The sequence below is a fragment of the Sander vitreus genome, chromosome 12 (assembly GCF_031162955.1).
Source record: "Sander vitreus isolate 19-12246 chromosome 12, sanVit1, whole genome shotgun sequence".
NCBI classification, from domain to species: domain Eukaryota; kingdom Metazoa; phylum Chordata; class Actinopteri; order Perciformes; family Percidae; genus Sander; species Sander vitreus.
In genome coordinates, this window is record NC_135866.1 from 26,492,371 (window position 1) to 26,511,586 (window position 19,216).

Below are 19,216 nucleotides of genomic sequence, written 5' to 3' on the forward strand. Positions count from 1 at the left end.
CATAGAGGCAGGCAGATTATTATTTTTAAAGGCCAGTTATTTCATGGATCCAGGATACTATGATCCTGATAAAATTCCCTTGGCCCCCACATCATCACATCCCCTTCACCATACCTAGAGATTGGCATGGTTTTATTTCAGTTAGCTTAATAGCTGGTTTGATTTACATTGAGAGATGATTTTATGGAAAGTACCCCATTCAAGTTTTTTTAATGGTTTTAAAACAGTCTCCTGACTAAACTTTGACATAAACCAGTCTATGATCCACTAAAAATCCTCTGATCTTAACTATTAGTCAAATAATTCATAATTTCTCAAAAAGTACGTATAATATCATTAAAATTAGGTTTATTGACCATGAATTGAAAAAAGCGTTGAAAAAATGGACAGAAATATATAAAAAAAAGCGCCAAAAACGTCGGAAAAAGCGACAAAAAAAGTTCATTTTCAATTTTGGCCCGGATTGACAACAACTTCATGGTCGATGGGAAGACAACACAAGGGTTAAAAGAGTGGAGAGAGATGTGTGAATGTATTTAATTCAAAGTGTACTCTGCATGTCTCAACTTACATTCAGGTCTGTATCACAGTCACAGAAATATTTTCAAGATTTGGGAAAGGCCATGACCATTAGGTAATGTTATGTTACGTTAACGTTTAGTTGTTTTATTGTGCATTGTGCTTTTCATTTGATGCATAACATTACACGTTATTTATGGTTTTTTCTCTTTTTGTCAATGCCTGCCTATGTTCCATGCTGTTTTATATCAGCGTTCTTTCTTTTGGTTATCTGTGCTTTTAGTTATGCGTACTGTCTATAGTTGGGCATGTGTATTATGTGTATGTTACTTTATGACAGAATAATGATCAATCCAAGCTAAACCATAAACGTATTGGAACTGCAATGCATATTTGCACAGAGCACTTTCTTTAATTAATTAATTATTAACAGATGAAATATAATACAACTTTTTTTCTTTTAACCAATCGATCAAAACAATACGACTGTAATGATGACCAAACAGCTGTATGGTTGAATTGTATCCATTCTTACATTGCAATTTCACATTCACATATCAACACTCTGTACAAAACCTTTACTAAAATAGCATCCCAGTCAATGTCCCACAAATGTAATATGTAATATTGCTATTTCTTGTTAATATTCCCACCGCTCTTAACTTGTTTTCTGTATAATCACTGTACTTAATATATCCTTTTTTGTCAATGATTATTATTATTAGTCTATATGAAGTTGTTCTTAGTATCACTCTCCAAGTGAAAGGGTTTGAATTTTCTACTTTTCCAAATCCCAACTCGAGTCTAATCTTCCATTGTGTCCTAAATAAAGTCATTATTATTATTATTATTATTATTATAACAGACACTCAACCTGTACCATCTATAAGCTGTAACTCGACATCCACCGGTTCCCAGAGTCTGTGTGAGTCACATCTTCACACGTGTCACATGGCTTTAATTCTCTGTTCCTTTCAACTTTCTCTGTAATTTGTGTATAGTCAGCGTTTCCGAACTGTAATTAACACCAATCCCTGAAACACACTTAACCCTGTCTTTAATGTGCTAGCACTGTACAGCCCCTCCAAACTTCTACTGTCAAAACAAAGATGTAAGAATATACCCTTACCAGAGTTTGTTACGTCTAATACTCTTTCAATTACTCCTTCTACTTCTCCAGACGTTCGGTTTAGATATCCATGCTTTGTAAACCTTGATAGTATTAAGGTGACTGACCCCTCCCTCTCTTCATGTCTTTCTTGCACCCTTCTTTTCTTTTTGTCTTTTAAGATGCAGTCTGGTCCATTCTTGAACAATGTCTACTCACACAGTATACATGTCAGGTAATTAACCTGACATTTTGTTTCTTTGTTCTATAGAATGGCAACCCGTCCTGGTGACCGCTGCTGATCTAATGTCAGCTGGGATTGCCCCGGCACCCCACAACCCTCCAAAGTATAAGTGGGTACAGCTAATCCATGGATTATGTTAGGAACTTTGCCCCTGTGTAGTGGTGCTGCCTTGTCTCCCTCTCCTCCCCCCTTCCCCGTGTGTTTGATTACAGGAGTGGAGTCAGGTGCGCAGGAGTCACAGGGCCAACGGCTATTCATCAGCCTCATCCTGCTCTACTTGATATACCCGGTTCATTCCTTCACTCTGCGCCAGATCGTAACCTACTCTACCCATGGGGGTCTGGACTCGTGCCTCCACTCCACTCCTGCACACACTGCTCTGGATTCTGGAACTCAACCTCTGGACACACACTGGATCCAACTGAATACCTTCCCCGGAATTTCGGAATCTGCTGGATTTTTGGGGAGTTCGGTTGGAAACCGGAGGGTCGCTGGTTCAAGTCCCCATACGGACTGGTAGCTGGAGAGCTGCAGTTGAAAATTCAGCTGAAATTCAACCCAGGGTTGGGATCAGTCCACTTTCTGATCTTCTTTTTAAGGATTTTTTTTTTGTGGCAATTATTTCTGACAGGATAGCTTTAGACATGGAAGGGGAGAGAAAGGGGGAATGACATGCAGCAAAGGGCCGCAGGTCGGAACCGAACCCGCGGCCGCTGCTGCGAGGACTGAGCCTCTGTATATGGCTGCGCGCTCTACCAGGTGAGCTACCCAGGCGCCCCTGATCTTCTTTTTAAATATCCCTTTTCAATACACTGTGTGTAAGACACAGTAAGAGGAGAAGACAGAAAAAGCTGTCCCTCGACTACACACTGTAATTACTCTCACTATTTAGAGAGCTGTGAAAGCTTAATTAGGCAAAGGTGATATTTCTGCCTTCCTGCTGTAGATCAGACTGAAGACTACATGTCTCTGAGGGGCAGACTTACAGTCGCCTTTAGCAGCTGTATCAGGGCGACAAGATTGTATGTTGCTTCGTCAGAATGCTTCCCCAGAATTTTACTTAAAGAGGTGGATTGAAGTCTGAAGATTGGGTCAAGCCCTTTCAAACCCGAACAGACAGAATGGACAATAAATAAATATTATTTCTAGCCAATACAAATACACTGGTTTAAAATTTCAATTGTGCCAAATGAAGTGGATTTAACTTACCACTAACAATTAGTTAAAAAAAAAATTACCAGTTGCAAACTGAGGCATTACACTGGGTGTATACTGGTGTGTACATTACTTACTGAATTCATCCGATTAAAAGTCAGTTTCAAAGTCTTCAATGCAGAGAACATTTTTTTTCTAAACTGAATGTCCATCCTAAAGGAAAGGTAGTTATCATCGCTGATCTAATGAATTTATGAAGGTAGCATGTTTTTCTTTACAACACAGGATCCTTAGGAATGACATCAATCCTGATATATTATCACGTTCATTTTCAAATATGTAGGGAATAATAAAAACACTATCAGAACTGTAAGTCGATTGTGTAAAGGTTTTCTGAAAAATGGAGTAAACTAGAATACAATATTTTAATTACACTGTGCAGAGGTACTTAAAAATAAGAGAAATAAAAACTGATCTATAAGTATAATGAGCAACTAGCGTCGAGTCCATCTCTGGTTCTTTCTGATATGAGTTTAGGTTCATCCCATCTTTGTGTGGTTGGGTGTGTTTGTGTGTGTGTGTGTGTGTGTGTGTGTGTGTGTGTGTGTATATGTGTGTGTGTGTGTGTGTGTGTGCGCTTAGGCCTGTCACGATATGCAATTAATCAATTAATCGCATGATAAATAAAAATGAGCTTGGTGGGAATTATGGAAATTATTGCATATATATATATATATATATATATAATCGAAATGATCTGAGAGTCAATTTTATTGTTTTGTTTTTGGTTGTTTTGTTCATTTATTGTGGATATTTAAACTGTCTTCCAGTTCCAGTGTGAAATATTTTTTAGAAATAAAAGTTTGATCTTTGAAAAGGTGTACCTGCATTAGTATGCCATTATCATTATATTAGATGAAAATGATCTCAGAACGACAATATTATATATGATTTTATAATATCGTTTATCGCAATAATTTCTGGGACAATTTATCATCCAGCAAAATGTGTTATCGTGACAGGCCAATGTGTGCGTGCGTGTGTGCGTGCGTGATGGAAAGGTGTGCCAGTTGTTTGTTGGGTGACCATACAGATGTTTTTTGTGTTTTTAATGTTATCTGTTGATTGTTGGAGCAGACGATTGCAAGAACATTTTCTGTGGGAACAGACCATAAAGTTTGATCTTATCGTATCTGTTTCCCAATTAGATAATCAGACTCATGTAAAGGCAACACCACATCCGGCCACATAGTATGATTAACATACATATGTTTACTGTCAAATCATCATAATAACACAGGATCACAGCGTGAAATAAGCTGATTCTATTTAAATGATGTGACAATAGTAACTTCCTGAGTAGCTTATGTTTCCTGACTCATTGTACCAAATTCTGTTTCTCAAACAAAGACATCAGTCATCAGTCCAATCATCAGGACCATGATCACTGCGGAGCGTTGTGAGCTCCACATTTAACCACAACAAAGGTCTTTTCTTCTGTAGTTTTCTCCTTTGTCACTGTGCTTTTCTTTGATGATTATAAAGAGGAATATGATGAAATTTAACTCTGTGTTTGGTAGTACAGTGCTTGTGTCCCTGCCATTTTTTACACATTGTTTGTTAGTTACGATGGAGAGTTTCTTTGATAAAGCTATTAAATATATTAATGCATTTACATGCGAGCAGGAAAGAGAAAAACATGTTTTCTGTCTGCCAGTATGGCCGCTGTTAGAGGCTGTGATGTCAACTGCAGGACCAAAATACGCTCTGTGCCTTTTAAGAAAGTCTGCTCGTAATATATCAGAACCAAAATGGCCTTGAATCGGCTATAAAATGAAATGTGAATGCAGGGAGGAAAATACTTGTCCTTTAAAATGGAGCCAACGCAAATTTAAAAACAAATCAGAGTAAAACAAAACAACAGGCCTGCACATCTGTATCATTAACACATGCATGGTTAAAAAAAAACACAATAGCAAAATCATAGAATACTGTTTTCATGAGATTTTACATTGTTTCAATCATGACGTTTCAGCCTTATTTAAACATGGGGCAAGGGTAAGAATAAACTTCTGAGTGGAGAAGAGTCAGGTCTGAGATTCAAGGTAAATATATGTTAGGAAAAGTAGAGAGATAATTCAGTCTTACTGTAGAGTGGTCATCTCAGTCAGTGACGGCTGTGTGGCTTTCAGGTAGCTGGCCCGGCGAGCCTGGACTTTGGGGGAGGGTTTGGGACTCCCGTCGGAGTCTCCGCTGTCGTCCTCAGCCATGGCTTTGACATAGCTGCCGCTCCTCATCCTCCGACAGGGGATGTCGTCCTCCTTCCCCAGCGGAGAGAAGCCACTCCACTCATCCTGGGGTACCTGACGAACCGGCAGAGAAACAGTGTCAGGGAGATCCACTCCACTGCTGTCTGAGTCCCAGCCACCAAACTGGCTAACTAAACTATCCTGATGGTACATATGGAACTATAAAAACAGAGCTAACATGCCGTACAACAACAACAAACACGATACAGAACGAGATCTAGCATTCCAAAAACACAGACTGGATTAAACTGATGGCTGGTCTTTCTTGTAATGCATGACTATTTTGCACACATGCATCCATACACAGCTCCCACACTGCTGTGGCGCAGTCTGTTGGCTAATTAGCGTGGAACAGTATGTGTATGTGCTTGAGTCAGTCAGTCAGTCAGAGAATTTTCTCTCTGGCTAATTCATACATCTGCTTTCCAGGAGCCAACTCAGTTCTCACAGCAACACAGATCTGTGTCCTACATGAGCACAGGAGAGTCTAGGTCTAGGTGCGGAAGAGCATTCATGTGTGTGGGTGTGTCTGCACTGATCTGATCCGAGGGGCTGTTTGTTATAGGGGGTAAGATACTGACTGGTTTTACTGACTATACTTGCACAAAATCAAATAAATCAACAGAACAAACTTATATATAGCATCAAGGTTAAGAGAGGTTTGCGGAATAAAAAAAATGGAGGCAAATAAGTTATTTTCAGAAGTGACTTAAAGGCTTTGGTTCCAAATATATATATTCTCACTTCCCTCCAGTACAGTATCTATAGATACTGTCAAATAGTTTTTGTTTTATTAGTCCATTTTTAGGATTTTTCCATAGACAAGTGCTGGCTTGGCCCGGCATGTCAGCCTAGGTAAATCTGTCCATATACAGATATCTTACAAGATTGAGCTAGCAAGGCAATTTTGTGTTTTATATGTGCGGTATTTATTCAGTTTGGGAAATCCCACGTTCCCTACAAGGCATGATGCGGCCAGCACCGAGGTCAGTACCATTGAAGTAAAGCGCGTAATATTGTTTTGTAAAATAAAGCCGATATCTGAAAGTACAAACAGAAATGCAGGAGAGAAACTACAGAGATCCCGTAGTAGCTACGAAAGTACTGAGCACATAGACTTATAAAAGCTTCTTTCTCTCTGGTCTCCTGCACAGACATGAGTTGAGTCTAGCAACATTTCAGTGGAAGAAAATGGCTCGTCACAGGTTAGCCTGCTTGGAGGCGGGTCGGGCGAGTTTTGGACCTACTCCGAGAAGGTTCATCTCGGGCGTGGCTTGGTGCGCTAAAACTAGTTATGGATAAGCAAACCAGTACAGCCTGGTTTAGCTTAGTGAGGCCAAAAGGGCCAATGGATATACTGTATATTTCTGCCTCTACCCCAATACAATGGAAGTGAACAGAATGTAGTTTGTGCTACTCACTGCATTGAGAAATATATATTTTAATATATTTTATATTTTAACAGTCAGCAACAAAAGTACTTTCCGTTTCCTCGCAGTGATAATACTGTCTAACAATCTGAGGGTAATTATGTGTACGTGTTTATATGTAGAAATGCCATTTTAAAACCTTGAAATAAAATAGTACTACAAGAGAATGACAATGCTGTAACTGTAGACTGTCTGTGGACTATGTCAGTCTTTGCACATGGTTTTTCTCAGATGTCCAAAGGACGAAACTGAGAAATGATACAAAGAGAATACAGCAAGTAAAAGAAATCAATACAGAGAAACAGCAGAGGCCTGTAGTTTGAGGGCGGTTAATTGGTGCAATTGGCTAATAAGTGCTTTCTTATAATAACTGTTTTCTGAGTTTGACATGGACACAAAGGAAGTCCTACTAAAATGTGAGAAACACAATACTACAAATGAAACAGTCCCTACAACACAATGTGAAAAATATAGTCACTATACTGTGCAGTGTTTTAGAAGTAAAGTAGGAATATTACACAGGAGATGAAAATAATCAAAAGAAGGGATCTGGAATAATGGGCTAATGTTTAAAATGGTTTACTATTGACTATTATACGTGTTTCTCTTAACAGTGAAACCAGCAAACATTTACAATTATTTAGCAAGAGCTTATTTGTTTTGTTTGTCTGTTCCAACATTATGGAAGATAATGACATCCAAATAACAGAGAGGTGACTCAGAACCGCAGGTTACAGCTTCTTCATGCAGGCCTGCACGACCACAGCCCTCTCTCACAGTGGACATGTTGACTCAGAGTGAGAAGCACAGGTGGAACTAATAACAGTAATGAGACTGCGCTCCATTTAGCTGTGTCACTAAGCCATGACAGAGAGCCAGCATAAAACCAGAACCTGGAACTGGCACACTTGTATTGGGATACAACCATTATTAATGCTATTAGTTACAAATCAAAATGTCAGGCGAGACTGTAAGGGTCTTTAACACATGCCGCCTTCCAAAGACTTTAAGACTAATAACACTTTTCTGAGTAAGTAAATTATATGTAAACTATTATACCAGGGATCTTCAACAGGGGGTCCGGGGCCCCTAGGGGGTCCTCAGAGTCAATGCAAGGGGGGGCCTCCAAATTATTGTTAATTTTTAAAAGTTTTTTCAAAAATTAAAAAGTCTTAACAGGAATCCAACAAAATATTAATATAAATATAACTCCCCACTGATGACAGGCTTACTGGCCTATAGGTAAGGTAGTCACTAAAGCAATCTACAGATACAGTTAATCTTAAGGATTCACTGTGCCACATGTATGTATGTATGTATGTACATTAAAACATGATTTATAAAATCATGCCAACAATTATTAGGCTATTTTAATAGCTTAGTTTTCTATGCAAAGGTATGTATAAAGGCTTTAGGCCGCCCTAAATGTTATTGTAGGCCCAGTTTAATATGCAACTTCATTTTATACAATACATCTCTCTCTCTTTCAGTTAAGGGGTCCTTGGCTTAAGTAAAACGTTGACCCCTGTATTATACTATTGACTGATTCTGGTCCCAGTCTAGTGTTCATTGCAACAGCAGTTCTTTGCCTTTTTCTAGAGAATGTATAATGTGTTTTTTGTTTGAAATGGGAAGGGTTAAAATCAAGAGCAACTGGACTTGGTTAAAGGTGCTCAGAAGACGTTTCGTCTCTCATTCAAGAGAGACTTCTACAGTTCTGACTGAACGGTAGGGAAACCCAGCTTTTTCAACCTCTGTGGAGTCGTTGTCAAGGTGATCGATCCCACCACGTTCGTTAGTGCTGCTGGCTGCTGTAACGACAGGAGTTATGGTCGTTGGAGCCACCCAAGGCCATTTCTACACAGCCTCAGCAGTTAACTTACATCTGAAGGGTAAAGGACCACCGGGTACACATTCTAGACAGAGAGGACGGATGGCTTGAAAGGGGCGCCAATTACGCCCAGATAGAGAAACCTTTGCTTAACATGGGAGGAGTCCTTTCATCTCTTCCTAGGAAAGTAAACACGCTCACATTTGGCCTCATTGCAGTATGGCAACAATGATCGTGAAGACTAAACTTCCGGTATCTCCAACAACCTAGTCTTGCATTGCCTGACCTATCTCCACAGTGCTATGGAGTAAGGTCTGGCTACACCACTGATACATTATAGGATAGGAGAAAAAAAGCTCTGGGTTGTTTTCATTTCTTTAAAACAATCACAATCGTCTTGGGTGTCCAATATTAAATGAAGTTAACTGTTCACACAATACAGTAACGTGAGCTATTTAAATTAGCTGGATACATGGTGAAACGTCTCTTGCTCTTACCAGTGTATCACCATGTGTACATCGCCCACAGCAATCCCACCAATCGGTCCCAAAACGTCCGAGTTACATAGTAAACATGGCAGAGCCGTGAACATATTATTTTTCATTACAATCATTCACTGAAAGAACCAAGCAGGCCTGCCTTGTTGCACGATCCAAAATTTCTTCAAAACTTGCCATTTTCAGCGTGTAACTTGCTAGTTTTAAGTTTGTTGTTGTTTCCCGAAGCGAAGGGATTTTGAGAACGGCAACACACAGAGAGAGGAAGGTGAGGGGCGCACCGGATGTCAGGCTTTATCCTGGAAATGTACTTCCCTTGATCCAGACTACCAACAACCATAACACCTGTCATTACAGCAGCCAGGAGCACTAACGAACAAAGCGTTATCGATTATCTTGACAACGACCCCCCCCCCCAGAGGTTAAATAGCTGGGTTTCCCTACCATCAGATGAGAGATGAAACATCTTCGCAGTACCTTTAACCAAGTCCAGTTGCTCTTGATTTTAACCCTTCCCTGGATAACTATGACCTGGATGACTGAGAACCTACACAGACATGTGAAGGGGGCATGTCCATACCAAAATGGAGTGATATTGCTCAAGGAAATGTTTAAATAGGCAACTTGAGAAAACCAAACCCTTACAGCTAGGTTTTTTTTTCCCTCAGACCTTACAGAAGCCTTGACATGTGCTTCGGTGTTTGTGATGTCTTTTTTCTGGAGACTTCTGGGTCTCATCAAGGCTGCTGAACTGAAACATCGCTGATAATAATAGCATGTTAAGCTGTGATAAATTCTACATGATGTCTCTACATGTAGCTCATAGTCTATATATACACCCCCCACCACAGCTCATTATTTTTAATTAGCCACACCTTTGAGTGAATTTGTGCCAGCTGGAGTGAATCCAGCACCTTTACTGCCCTCAGACTAGAGGCCAGTGTGAGAATTTGACAGACAATAAACAGAGACAGACAGCAGGAGAATTGCACCGCTATTCTGACTAATTATATATGAATCACAGAGGGAAAGAGGCTGAACCAATCTGCTGGGCTCAATGTCTCCCTCTCTCCTTCTGTATGTGTGTGTATGTGCGTGTGACGTCAAAGAGACACAAATGAGCAGTTTGGCTATAAAAAGCGAATGCGGGGAAAGAACCAGCTGCAGCAGCATCAGCAGCGCCTCTCACCCACGCACAGGCCTCACTTCCACTGCAGCTCAATACTCATTCTACTGTAATGGCTGAGGAAGAGTGGAACACTGCTTTCTATGGTTTACATAGCTGTATTTAGTGCAGATGCTGTTTGTTGGAGCTTTGGTGCATTCGGAGGTTTAACAAGACAACCACACACATCTGTCTGTCCATGTTTTAAGAAATAAGTCACTGTGCATGTGGCATTCGCAGTGACAGTGTGTAGACAGTATGTCCTATGTCTACTGTGTTATATTACAGGCTGGTTTCCTTGGCAACATTTGGCTGTTTTGATGGCTTAAGGCAGCAGCATTAGAAATAACAGGTACTGTAACCGTGCAGCCAGCAGCCGTGCTGCTGAGATGCTGAAGATAATAATTAGCAGATTAAACATATAGAGCCAAGGGGAATGGGGACAGCTTTAATGTGTTCTCTTCACCTGACTGATACAGCAGCTCTGCTCCCTGTGTTTTGTTTGCCACAATCAAGGAAGATTATATTTTTGAAAGGGAAAATGTATGTTTTCCACAGTTGATCCTTCTGCTTAGCTTCTGAATTTGTATTCTTTTTTAGTTTGTGTCTTAGACTTGTCTTTTTGCTTCAGGTTTAAAAAGAAAATCCTGAATGCCTCTCGCTCTCTCTGAAAGTGCTTCATTGCTGTTTACCTAAATCAAATTCACTAGCTGTCTAATCTGCAGTTCAAACACTCAAAGATCTGTGTTGTATTTGAACTAAACTCAATGGGATTTTTCACACTTCTTAGCCCAACAGAAAATGACTGCACCTGTGTGAACATGTCTACTTAGCCTCCATGATAACCATATTTCTCTAACTTAAACTGCATAGCTTTGGTTGCCTAACCCTTAATCTTAAAGAAAGACAATGTTACAGTACAGCAGTCAATGATGCAACAAATAAAAATGAGATAATGCCAAATGCTAAAACGTAGTTGAACAGTAGGACAGGTAGAGTTGTAATGTCAGCAAACTAACTCAGTAAATTCCGTCACACAGCAAAATCTATGCAGCATTTAAAGTTTAATATTAATTACCATAAACTGTTGGTCATTTAAGTACCGGATCAACTAAACCCCTGAGTGAACTGAACTGAGCAACAATCTGTTTTATTACTCATGAATTCCACTTTTCATTTGTAAGAGGAAAAGTGTTATTTTGTACTTTAAAGTTATATTTTGGCTTTAAGGTGACAGATCACAAAATGCTCTAAGGGGGCGTTTCATATATATATATATATATATACTACTTACTACATCTTATGACCACTATTGCAATACAAAATGACAAAGTTACTGAGAAATATAATGCAACTCCAAATGAAAACTGATAAACAAATGGATGTCACATGAGTATTTTCATCTGTGAAACTTTTAAACAACATTTATAGGTGATGGTGGTCTCTACTGTTTATCATATTCTAGGTGTTCATTTTTTTAGCTGAGGCAATGAACACAAAACTGCCTGAAACACTGCCCTTAAAAAGGTGAAATGTACCGTAGCATAGGCAAAAAGTCTGTGCTTTCACTTTCTGTCACCACTCCTGGCATGATTGCAGTATGTTTGAATAAATGTCTGTATCACAGTGAATACATGAGTCACACTGCTGCTAGTTGAGACTGACAGCAGGCAAAGAGGGAGAGAGTCTGGGCCACTAACTGATCTCTTTGTCTTTCGCCCACTCAGGTCGACTACTGGATCCTGAAATACACATCCTTCCCCGTCAGCTGGGGTCAGAATAGCCCCAGTTTGGGCCTCTCATGTGTTAGCATAAATTCGGGTCACAGAAGTTACCATCCATAATTAACCAGTAATGTTTGAGAAACCCAGAAAGGATTAAAAATAACGTTTTTTTGGTTGTTTTTTTTTATCATACGGTGCATCTTCTACACGGAGTCTTTAAGGATTCTGGAGCAACATCCAAAACGTAAAAGAGTTTTTAAATGACCTTTTGGGTTTTTCAAACATTGACAGTTAATTCTATTTTACAGAAAGTTGACATGAAAGGCACAAACTGGGCTCAGGTAAGAAATAACCTATACTGATACACTGTAATAGGCACTAGAGATATGCTTCATGATTATCATGTTCAATGGATAGACAGCCAAGAAACAGCTGGTTTTTTTTATGTCCTTTGAGCCGCTGGAAGGCCTTTAATGTGGCTCTTCTGTGCAGGCTGTGTTCATGTGTACTGACAGAAACTTACTGACTGACTTATTGATTATACATTATACAGAATTTTTCAAGACAACAGGTAAACAGGGTGGAAAGTGTTTGTGTGCGCATTGACAGCAAACAGCATCAAAACCAAATGGAAATGGGAGCAGGAAGACAGTAGAGAGAACTAGGACTATTAGCCTATCTCTAATAGAAACCTGCTACATATAAAGGCCTGGATCTATAAGGTACAGAAAAGCCCCAGCCAGTATTTCACTATTGATGTTATGGTAATGTGTACTGTGCAACCATGCACCCGCACAATAATTCCTAACCATACACACACACACACACACACACACACACACACACACACACACACACACACACACACACACACAAACACAAGATTATCCCACACAGGTAACAAATAAACAACAGCAGCAGGTGCTGGGGAGGCCATTTAACTCTTACAGCTACAGCTTACTACACATTGGAACGAGTTGAACTACATTCCTCATTTAACTTCTCAGTATTTCCCAGATATAGAAGTTATTTAGGCTGGCCACCAAAACAGATTTAAGGCTGATATATGATTGTATGTAGGCTCTCCGCAGAGTCTACGCTGTAGCCTACTGTATAAGTGCCCTACGCAGTAATGAGGATTTAACACTGGTGCTGCTGGCGTGTCTGCATCGTTTTAGCGTATCTCTTTAAGAGAATAGCAGAGCCGGTATGTGTGTGTGCAAGTGAGAGAGTGACGGGGATAAGCTTCGGAGCAAGTACTGACTACGTAGCAGAGACGGAGAAACAAAGTGTCTCCCCTGTGCTTTCTGACCACGGTCGGAAATCTGTAGCAGGAAATGTTAACCCTCTCCTTGATTGTATGATGTTCAAAAGTAAGGGGAACCCGGAAATGAGTATGGGGAAATGCGTCGCTACTAAGCCACGACCACGGTTTGTGGTTTGTGGACTATCGTTTTGAAGCCTAGAGTTTGCCATGTTGGTTTTTTCAAACAAGATGTGACAATTTTTGACAATAGCGTGGAGCTGGGGAGAATGATGCCTCCAAATCCACCATGGTTGTGATGGCGCTGCTCTAAGCTAAACGCTAAAGAGGGAAAGTTGCTGATTTTCAACCCTCCCGAAGTGAGTTATCCAGGGAGATCTACCTCTTATATGTAGTTAAAGACCTCCCCAACACTAAGCTGAACACAGCAAAGAACAGCACAACAAGCCATCAAGACAAAAACAGTGAGGAAAGGCAAGATAACTGGTAAAGAGCCAGGAAGGGAAGCACTACTAAATTAAAAATGAAGTCTACAAACGGGAAAGGATGTCGTTCTTCATGAGTTCATGTGATAACCTAGCATTCAGAGAGTAAGGCTGCTACTGGATCTGCACTTACTTCTCTCTTCAACTCAAAAGGAGGAAAGAGGAGGAAGAGGAGAAGGAAGAGGGAGGCTCCCCCAAACCAAGAGGAAGTAAAGGAGGTGGAGGTGGGTTGGTGGGTGGCAGGGGGTTGGGTGGATAAAAAGTGTGGGGGTGAGTTGGGTGAGTGGAGGAGAGGCAGGAGGGGAGGAGTGGTGAAGAAGGGAGAGGAGGTGGCAGAAGGGTTCTTGGGAAATCAGAATAATAGACTGGGGGTTGGGAGCAATGTTCCCTTCAAGGCTGTGGACGCACTGCAACATTTTTATATTACCCAACACTAAGCACATATTGAACAGTAAATCTATTAACATTAGACCAGTGTATAAATTAGCCATTGTTACAGGGCAATTCTGGGATGTTTGGAGATTTAGCTTATTGCATTACTGCACTGTTTAACGCCACTGCAAGTTGTTTTCAGTTTGGTTATTATGTGCAAAAGTACCCAAACCCAAATCTGTGGACGTTGTGCCTTATAGGAAATAAGTGAAACACTCAATATTTTGTTATACTGTTTCTATCAAGGTCTCTGTCTGTTTGATATATCTGACTATAGCAGACCATTATAGACAATGTTCCAAGCCACTGATAATGACTGCTTTATGACATTAGCAGGATTTTTGCATCAATGCGATGACATTCTTTGATTTATTAGGTATTTATTTTGCTAGATTTACCAATGTAGTTACTCTATTTGTGAACCGTTTCTCAAGTTAACGTCTACAAAATGTACTCCATAAAGTTATCCAGTATATCGCTGTCACAATATCAAATGAGATATACAATGATAGACTTTATCAATAGCACTCACCCCTAGTTCCAGGTGGTGAGAGTATGGTAATTGGTTCCAAAGTTTGGTCTGGTGTTTGGTTTGGTTTCTATTTATGAGATTTTTGCTCCATGAATCTTTCTCACGTCTCTGTTTTTCTGAAGTAAACATTTCTAAGTAAATGTTGCTTTGTAAAACACACCCACACAGGGAACAATATGTCTTCATTGTTTTGCTTTGATCTGTACGTTGTCTTGGTGATAGTTATTGACAGATGGCAGGTCTAATCCTATATTCTCAATATTAAAGGAACCCGATTAGAATCAAGGACACACCTTTAACGGTGGTCCCCACACAAAGAACAAGTCACAGTATCAAAAAATGTTAAAAGAAGAGCATGAAACTCTTTATTCTGCCAGATTCACCAAGCCCTGAAGTCTGAAATCTGCAAGTCTGTCTCCATAATAAAGGTCCAGTGAAAAATGTTCTCTAGCTAACTAGCCAGCAGGCTAATTAAAAATCAAAAATGATCAACTACTACTAATGCCTCAATTCTACTGTAGCCTATGTGAAGCCTAACATCATCCTTACTTTCTCCATGCACTTTGGTAAATGAAAATATGCGAGAGCCAGAGCCAAACTTCTGACAGGTGATATCACCATCTGCTATTGACTTAATGTGCTTTAGCAACAAGGAAGCGCTCCGACTGTTATTCTGTCTTTTACCTTCCCGTCTGCACCAGAAGTGGGAATGTGTCACGCTGTCAACTTCGGCATCTGCTATTTGTGATCACCCTGCGACCAACTTTGTTTTCCAAAAATCTGAGCAGTTTTACAATAGAACGTACAGCGTGAAGGACCGACACACCTGGAAAAACATGAGAGACTTTCTTCTACAGCAGTCTGACAAACAACGACCAATCTTAACGTAGCAGCGCAAATTATTTTGGGTCTCCTGCACAGCTCTGAGATCACCTGCTCATGTTACTGCTGTAATAGTCATGATGACTGATGACATCAATTAATGGATTTAGCTAAAAAGATAATACACAGATTAATCAATAATGACAATCATTTTTAGTTTGAGATCTAATTCTTGATAAAACAATCACAAGATTGCACAAGATCATTTTAAATTTAATTTAATTATTGAAATACATTAAAGATCAAAAGATCAAAGTTGGATGGTACAATTATAATGTCATATTTTTAAGGCTCAAAGTTGTTTTGTAATTTAATGAACATGGTTAAGATTGAATCATGCCAAAAGCCCTCATATTACCAGTTGTTGTGTGTCCCCAGCCTTAGCCAGTGATATCCAGTCATGTAAATCTGCAGTTGTCATTCCAGCCAAACACTAAAGCAATACATGGATTTTGTTTGGACTCTGACCCAAAGCAGCCCACCAAACAGTACATCCACTGATTCCTTGGAAGGCTTGTCATATAAAACTGCATTTACTAAACTTGCTGATGTGGAAAAGCATAAAATGCATGCCCTAAGCAGCCTTGACTGTAGCCCCCAACCCTGCAAACCTTTTTGTTGAATAGACAGCCATGAGGAGTTGCACTCCACCATCTTACAGAAATACACATGCATTAGGTAAGATATTTAACCATTAAACTAACTTTATCGTTTTTAGCTTTTCTCCATATATACAGCTGACTCTTTCAGCTCATTATAAGCTAAATATACTGACTGTTAAACAATATAATAATACACTTATTCTGATTTCCTTGCCCATGCATCGTCTTCCACTTTGGACTTTATTACATTTCACTACATGTTAGGTTAGTGGCCTCTGCATTTTGCTCTTAACTAACTTCCTGGGTGTTATCCCTAGATAAGGAAGTATTGAGTTCGGAGCATGGAGTATATGCAAACTCCACACAGAAAGGCTTGGGGATTTGAACCCAGAATTTGCTTGCTATGCTGCGACAGTGCTAACCCCTGAGCGTGTAAATATTGTAAATATATTACCATATATCTGAGAAAAGTTGTCATGACTATTTTGTGTGTGTAAATCTTCTTATTTTAGAGTCCCCAAAGTTCCTAAGAACTATAAGAGCGAATTCATATATTTCCAACTCAGGTTCTCTGTGAATAACATAGTAAGTCCATTACATTATTAATTCAGTGGTCAGATCACATGTATTATAAGTAACACTAGCAAGTAGTTAAAGTTGTAACCATGGGTACTTTACCAAATAATTGTGGCAATAGATTGCAGTGATTCTCACTGTATATTACCGATCATTCTGGGAACTTTTAAAGAATCAAACGTCAAGTGTCCTGAAAGGACATTTGGCACCTAAAACTTTTACAGTCATTCCTGCTAAACGAGTACTTCGTGACCTATGTGACTCAAAAAATAATAATTGAATGTGCCAGGAGAGCAACTGTGCACATCGTGGAACTTGTAGCTGAATTTTCCAAAACTTCAGAATGGCTACCTGTCCACTCCAGTAATGGATTCCACTGTTTGGTTTGCCCTTCTTCAACTAATGCTGTTCTTCAGCCAGAGTGTAGTGTTTGGTAGAACTGAAAACCTGAAGTCTCACAAGACTAGACACCACTGACTTAAAGGAAACATTGGTGAGGAAAGTAAGTCGTGGAGAAAAGGGAGGCAACAAAGGGGAGAAGAGGGAATCGACTGGTTTTGGATGGGAGTCAGGGAGGAATTAGTTACCTGTAAGAAATGGCAAGTGCGCTCCTGCTGCTGACTGCCCTTAGATTTGAATAGAGCTCTATCTAGGTTTAGGTTACCGGATCCTGCGCTGGCTCGTAGGTGGTTGTGGCTGCTGTTGTTGGTGTAGACCTCTCGGGCCCTGCTCACCGTTAGGCTTGATGACCATGCCCCTTTCTTCACAAGGGGCCCGTCCACAAGACCCAGTGGCATCAAGGGGCCACTTCCTCCAACGAGACCGCCACCGCTGTTATTGCTGCTACCACTAACTGGCACACATGCCGACGACGCTGCATACTTCACATCGTTGTTGCTCCGGGAGGCTTTGAGTGCAGAATGGTGGTGTGTGTGGCCATGGTGTGCATGGGTGTGTGTGTGCTCGTTGAGTGTGCTGTAAGGGTCCATCATGAAGTACTGCTGGGACTGCGAGGAGGAGAGACTGGGGAGGGGAGTCTGGGGAAACTTGTCGTGGTTGTTGCCGGGATACCGGCCCATTGTCATGGCGATGGGCGAGGGGCAAATGGAGGGTGAAGGTGAGGGTGAGGGTGGAGGTTGGTGGTGGTGAGGGTGGTAGAGACACAGCTCCCGTTCCAGGTTGTCATCTGAGCTCCAATATCCGGAGCCTGGAGCAGACGCTGAGCCGTGGAGCTGGTGGTGGTGGTGGCTTCGATGCTTGGGCTCCGCTGATCGACAGCGCTCACGGCTCTTGCTGCGCTTCCGTTGGCGCACTCCCACTGGTGGAGTTTCACCCTCTGGGCTGGCCCGTGAACCACCACCACCACCTCCTCCGCCACCACCACCACCATTAACGCTCCCATTATTGCCCCCCTTTGAGGGCTGTGTGTGGTGCGGCCCCTCCAATGAATGTGACTTGGTGAAGAGTTTCTGGACTGAGTGGACCAGGTGCCGAATTCTCCCTGGGCTGTCATTGTTGTTGTTGTTGGCCCCCATCCCCCCACTGTGGGCCAGCACTCCTCGTTTGTACTGTAGTGTATGGTAGCCATCTCTGGGAAATGACGGCTGACGCTCAAACGGGTCCGCAAAGTTTGCTGGTACCCGGGTTGGAGTTTTACCTCCATAGCCTCCTCCACCTCCTCCTCCTCCTCCTCCTCCTCCTCCCCCTCCTCCTCCTATATATGGTACCATGGCCATACACTCATCCTTTACCTCAGGATGGTGAGATGAGGAGGTGGAGTGGCACCTCCTTGGGAAGGTTCCGTATGGGACGATGCTGTTGCTGTCGGAGGGGTACGGGGTACGCTGAGAATTGTAGTAGGACAGCTCAGCTGGATGCGGCATGGGAATGGGCACAGGCATGTCATTCTGACTGATTAAATATGGCTTGCGGTCCACATGGTGACCCAGTAGATCATATGATGGTTCATAGGAGACCACGTGATGGTGACTCCGACTACTGGACAGGCCTTTCATGACAGGGGGAAGGATGGGTGGATGGAAAGAGGAATGGTATGGATGAGAGATGCCAGGCAGGCCTGTGACCAGAGAAGGGCTGCAGAAGACTGTCCCTGAGAGGAGAGCTGCAGACTCTGAAAGACAGGAAGAGAGAGGAGCAATAAGAAAAACAGTTACTATAATGCATAGCAACAAGTCCAACACAAAACAAGTCATACCATAGCAATGATCAACCCTCTGGGTTTAATTAAATCATATTAGTGTTGTAAATGTTAAGACATTTAAACTTTTAACCTTTAATTAAAGCACACCCATGTGCCCCACAGTCCTGTTTTAATGGGACCAAGTTCTTGCCCCATGCCTTCTTTTAGATTTTGATGATCCTTTCTGTTCTCATAGTGAAAAGCATCATCACAATCCATACTTAGGATGTGCAGAGCATTGGGAAACTCTGGGAGATAGGA

At 41.1% G+C, this 19,216-nt stretch overlaps 1 protein-coding gene across 1 annotated transcript in view; it reads right to left on the reverse strand.

Annotated features, from left to right (window-relative positions):
* Positions 1 to 18,770, reverse strand: part of LOC144526122 (disks large-associated protein 1-like) — a 48,228-nt gene extending 29,458 nt beyond the window's left edge. The window contains exons 1-3 of the mRNA XM_078263338.1: positions 17,629 to 18,770; positions 17,343 to 17,562; positions 5,175 to 5,389 (exon numbers count right to left, since the gene is read on the reverse strand). Of these exons, the coding sequence (XP_078119464.1) occupies positions 5,175 to 5,389; positions 17,343 to 17,562; positions 17,629 to 18,770 (1,577 nt within the window). The remainder of the gene's footprint in view (positions 1 to 5,174; positions 5,390 to 17,342; positions 17,563 to 17,628) is intronic.
* Positions 18,771 to 19,216: the final 446 nt, after the last annotated feature.